General features: G+C 41.6%; 1 protein-coding gene across 1 annotated transcript; it reads right to left on the reverse strand.

Annotated features, from left to right (window-relative positions):
• LOC107615673 lies at positions 385 to 1,584 on the reverse strand. Its single transcript, XM_016317719.1, has 2 exons — positions 1,170 to 1,584; positions 385 to 1,055 (listed from the first exon to the last, which is right to left on the reverse strand). Exons 1-2 carry the CDS (start codon positions 1,582 to 1,584, stop codon positions 385 to 387), a joined length of 1,086 nt encoding a protein of 361 aa, XP_016173205.1.

The following is a 5,567-nucleotide window of genomic DNA, read 5'->3' on the forward strand; positions in this document are numbered from 1 at the left end:
ACTCATGTCCAGCAAGCCTTTCCAACATTTGATCCATGAATGGTAGAGGAAAATGGTCCTTCTTTGTGGCTTTATTGAGCTTTCTGTAGTCTATACACCTGCGCCATCTAATCACTATTCTTGTTGGTATCAATTTATTTCTCTCATTTGGCACAACTGTGATCCCCCCTTCTTGGGAATTACTTGAACCAGGCTCACCCAAGGGCTGTCTGAGATGGGATAAATCACCCCTGCTTGCCATAACTTTAGCATTTCTTTTTGCACCACTTCCTTCATTGTTGGATTCAATATTTGTTGTGGCTGTATTGAGGGCTTGGCATCCTCCACAAGAAGGATTTTATACATGCACATTGAAGGGCTAATCCCTTTTAAATCTGAAAGTTTTCACCCAATGGCATCCTTGTGTTGCCTTAACACTTTGATAAGCTCCTCTTCTTGTTCTTCATTCAAGCTTGAGTTGATGATTACTGGATATGTGTCATTGCTCCCCAAGTAAGCATACTTCAAGCTTGGGGGCAGGGTTTTCAACTCCAGCTTTGGTTCTTCCACTTTTTCTTTGTTCGTCTTGTCTAGCATGATTGAGCCTTCTATGATTTCTTGTGGCAGTTCACCATATGATGTTTGTTGCTCTTGCTCCATTGCATCTTCACATTGATCTTCTTCTAGGACTCCTTGAATCAGCTTCTCCATTGTGTCTACCATCATGCATTCTCCAATAAACTCCTTTGGGTAGCTTATTGCAGTGAAAACATTGAACACTATCTTTTTTTCATGCAGCCTTAAGACTAACTCTCCCTTTTGCACATCAATTATAGCCCCAGCTGTTGCCAAGAATGGTCTCCCTAGTATGATTGATGTATTAGCCTCTTCTTCCATGTCAAGCACTACAAAATCAGCTGGAAAGATGAACTCTCCCACCTTAACTAAAAAGTCCTCTACTACTCTATGGGGAAACTTGAATGTCCTATCAGCTAGTTGAAGTGCCATTCTTGTTAGTTTGGCCTCTTCAATTCTCATTCTCTTCATCATGGCCAAGGATATAAGGTTGATGCTATCTCCCAAGTCACACAATACTTTTTCAATGCTAATATCCCATATGATGTAGGGGATTTGAAAGCTCCCAGGATCTTTCATCTTTTGGGGAAGCTTCTTTTGTATGATGGCACTACATTCCTCCGTGAGCACCACAGTTTCCTTTTTTCCCCAATTTCTTTTCTTAGTCATGAGCTCTTTTAGGAACTTGGCATAGAGTGGCATTTGCTCTAGTGCCTCAGCAAAAGGTATGTTAATTTGAAGCTTCTTAAAGACCTCTAAGAATCTAGAAAACTGGCTATCTTTCCCATCTTTTCTCAGCCTTTGTGGATAGGGTACTTTTGGTAGATAGGGCTTCAAGACTTGCTTTGGTGGAGATGGAATATGCATCTCTTCTCCCTCCTTTATTTCTGAGTCATTTGTAGCCTCTTCTTCTTGTAAGTTGTGGCTGGAGGATGCCTCCTTCACCACCTTCCCACTTCTTAGTGTGATGGCCTTGCATTTCCCTCTTGGGTTGGTCATGGTATCACTGGGAAATGCATTTGTAGACATTGGTATTTGCTTGGATAAGTATCCAAATTGTGTTTTCAGTTTATGATTGCTACCTCTTGGCTCTTTATATTAGACCTGGCCTCCTCTTGGTATGCATCTATCTTTTTTTCAGCTTGTACTTGTTTCTCTGCAATAGTAGCAATATCCCCTGCTAACCGTGCCATCATGGCTTCCAATCTTGCAAAATTTACCACTGTCATCACATGGTTGTGAGGTTGGAGATGATACATTTTGAGAATGGTTGCTGTGTGATTGCTGGTTTGATTGGAAAAGTGCATTATGTGAGTTGTGGTAGACTCTAAGATTGTGTGATTGATGGCTGGGGTTGTTGTATTGGTTAGAGTGGTATGGTTTGTGGTCTTGGGTATGGTTTTGTTGGTTTTCCCACCCAAAATTTGGGTGGTTCTTCCAACCTGGGTTGTAAGTTTTTTGCATTGGGATCATATGGTTGTCTAGATGAATTGTTCACATAGTTGACTTGCTCCCATTCACATTCAACTTCTGGACTATCTCCTTCTTGTATAGGTGCTTGAGCATTGATGGCTAAAACTTAATTCTTCTCCATTTATTTGGTTAGAGCTGCTAGTTGAGCTGTGATTACCTTGTTTTGAGCCAGCAGAGCATCCATGTGGTTTAGCTCCATTACTCCCCTTCTTGGGTTCCTATCGGAGGCATAGAAATACTCATTATTAGCCACAGTTTCTATAATGTCTATGGCCTCTTCAATTGTCTTCTTGTTATTGAGAGAGCCTCCTGAAGAGTGATCTAAGGCCTTCTTTGACTCTTGAGACAATCCTTCATAGAAAATGTGTAGCTGTATCCACTCACTGAACATATCTGGGGGCATTTCCTTGTTAGCTCTTTATATCTCTCCCAAGCTTCATAGAAAGTCTCCCCATCTTGTTGTCTAAATGTCTGTACCTCAGTTCTCAACTTGATAACTTTTTGGGGAGGGTAAAATTTTGCCAAGAACTTATTCACAACATCATCCCAAGTTCTCAAACTCTCCTTTGGAAAGGATTCCAGCCACTTAGATGATTTATCTCTGAGAGAAAAGGGAAACAAAAGCAGTTTATAGGTGTCAAGGTGAACACCATTAGCCTTCACTGTGTCACAGATTCTCAAGAATGTGGTTAGATATTGATTTGGATCTTCTTGAGCATTCTCTCTGAATGAACAGTTATTCTGAACAAGAGTGATTAGCTGTGGTTTGAGCTCAAAATTATTGGTATGTATGGTGGGTTTCAAGATGCTGCTTCCACAATTCTCAGGATTGGGATTGATATAAGAGCCTAGCACTTTCCTTTCTTGTGGGGGAGCATGGTTGCCCACTACTTCATCTTGATGATTGTGTGCTTCACCCTCCATATTTTGGGTTGGATTCTCTTCTTCTTCTTCTTCTTCACCAACTACCCTTTTGCCTCTTGCCATTGCCTCTCTTTTCAATCTTAAAAATGTCTTTTCAGGTTCAGAATTGTAGGAGGTTACAGCTCCTCTCCTCTCTGTCATACACAACACAAGACTCAATCTAAAACAAAGATGAACACCCTCTTGGGAGAAGGGTGGGTAAGTCAAATTTGGTTGATGCAAAGCATCAAACAGTTAGTGTGCTTCTTGTTAGGATGAATATATATACAATGAACAATTGAGACTTCAGATGCTTAAAAGAAATAACGAAAATAAAGGACTAAAATTAAAGTGATTAACAAAGTAAATAAAAATGCTTAATATAAATACCCATAAACTTTATCATTGTCAATTCAAGATCAATCTCCGGCAACGGCGCCATAAACTTGATGGACTGAGAATTCACTATATCACTATAATGAACCCGTCTTTGGCAAGTATACCAAATTATCATCAAGTAATAACTCACAATGAGTGAGGTCGAATCCCACAGAGAATGATTGATTGAACAACTTTAGTTACTGGGTAATTTAGTCAAGCTAATCAAGAAGAATTGTTGAGTGCAAAATTCTAAATAGCAGAATTATAAATGACTTAAAGATAAAGGAAAGCAAGAAAGTGCAGAAATGTAAAGAACATGAAAGTAAATGGAAGGAACATAAATGATTGAATTATAAATGGGGAATGGGTTATAGCAGAAATTAAAGAAAGCTATAAAGAATAAGGAAGATAAGAATAGGGAAGATTCATTGGGATTGGGAGATATTGCTCTCTTTGGATTAAATTCAGATAATCTCATCTTTAATCATGCAACTCATTGACCTCTTGGCAATCATGATTGATTGAACCCTAATTCCTTGGTGATTCAATCTCTCAAATCTTGATAATAAGCCAATTCATTGGTCTAATTGCTTATGAAGAGAGATAAGCTTGGTCCCTAATTTTACCACACATCCTCATAGATCCAAATATTTGGGTAGATTTCATGTCACCATATCCAATCCCAAAACCCAGATCTACTTAATGTGAGAAGGGATTTCAAGCATGGTTTCATGTTTCCTTTTCCAAGGCTCCCATGAAACCCAATTTGCATTCAATCTCTTTTCCAAGATGATTGAACACTAAGCATGAAGAACAAAATTCCTTCTAGCAAATCAAAGAGAAGATGAAGAGAAGAAGAAATTCACTATCAATTAATCCATCAAGTACAATAGAGCTCCGTCTCCCAATGAGAGGGAGTTTAGCTACTCATAGTTTAGAGAAAGTACAAGAGATGGAAGAAGATGAAGTAAAGTGTAAAGTAAAAGTCCCAAGCTAACAACCTACTCAACAACCCACTCTTCAGTACTCTTTAAGGGGTATTCATACTACTCCTATTACTAGAAATGAAAATTACAAAAAGGAAAGAAAATACAATTGAAAAACTAAAGAGAAAAGTGATTAAAATGAGACATGTGCCTGGCGTGTGAGTGGTGTGCCACGCCCAGCTCAATGGCTTGGCTTGGCGTGCCACGCCTGGCTCCCAAGTGGCACGCTCTCTTTATGCACTGGCTTGGCGTGCCACGCCTGGCTTTCAAGTGGCACGTCCCCTTTGTTAGCTTCCTTCTTCCTCTCTGGTGAATTGAACTAGCGTGGTACACCCAAAACTGGCGTGCCATGCCCTCAGCAAAGTCCTCATTCTTCTCTTCTGAAAAGTTAAACTGGTGTGCCACGCCCAGCAGTGGCGTGCCACGCCCTTGTTATGCTCTTCATCTTTGTCCTATGGTCACTTGTACTAGCATGCCACGCTCAGGTCTGGCATGCCACGTCTTTAATGAGATCCTCAATTTCTTCTCTGGAAGGTTGAACTGGCGTGCCATGCCCAGGTCTGGCGTGCCACGCCCTTAGTAAAGCATGAATACTCCCCTCTGGTCCAGTAAGCTGGCGTGCCATGCCCAGGAGTCAAGTGGCACGCCCATGATACGAACAAGGTTGGCGTGCCATGCCCCAAACATCAAGTGGCACGCCCATTGATATTTTGCCTTGGCGTGCCACGCCTAAAGTCCCAAGTGGCATGCCTTCGAGGAAGCCTTGTCTTTTCTTCTCTAGAGGCTTGTACTGGCGTGCCACACCCTTTTTGGAGCTTCACTTCGCCTCTCTGATCAAATGAACTGGCGTGCCACGCTCAGACCCAAGTGGCATGCCTATAATGATGTTGTGGGCTCACAAGCTTGGCGTGCCATGCCTCTAGTATCAAGTGGCACGCCCATTGAAGTTGGTGTGAGCACTTAAGCTTGGCATGCCATGCCCAAGACTCAAGTGGCACGCCCATAATGGTGCTTCCTCCATTCTCCTCTGCTCAGTTGCATTGGCGTGCCACGCCTTCGACCTGGCGTGCCATGCCCTTTACAAGTCTTCAAGGATCCCTCTCTGGATAGAATGCCTGGCGTGGCACGCCTAGTCAAATTGTTTGCGTTTGCACCAAGTGGCACGCCCAGTACACACACTCAGCTCCTTTTTCTTGCTCTCTTCCTCTTTTATTGCTATTTTCACCTGAAATTCAAACAAGACTCATTTCAAAGTAATGTACCATAAAA

This window comes from Arachis ipaensis, chromosome B09, assembly GCF_000816755.2.
Source record: "Arachis ipaensis cultivar K30076 chromosome B09, Araip1.1, whole genome shotgun sequence".
Lineage (NCBI taxonomy): Eukaryota > Viridiplantae > Streptophyta > Magnoliopsida > Fabales > Fabaceae > Arachis > Arachis ipaensis.

Excerpts from the sequence above, each read along its gene's own strand:
- LOC107615673 (XM_016317719.1), bottom strand. The coding sequence starts at position 1,584 with ATGTCTACAAATGCATTTCCCAGTGATACCATGACCAACCCAAGAGGG. Across the intron at positions 1,056-1,169 it reads TGTGGTGCTCACGGAGGAAT|ATAGCATCAACCTTATATCC; the intron begins GTAGTGCCATCA and ends GTGACTTGGGAG.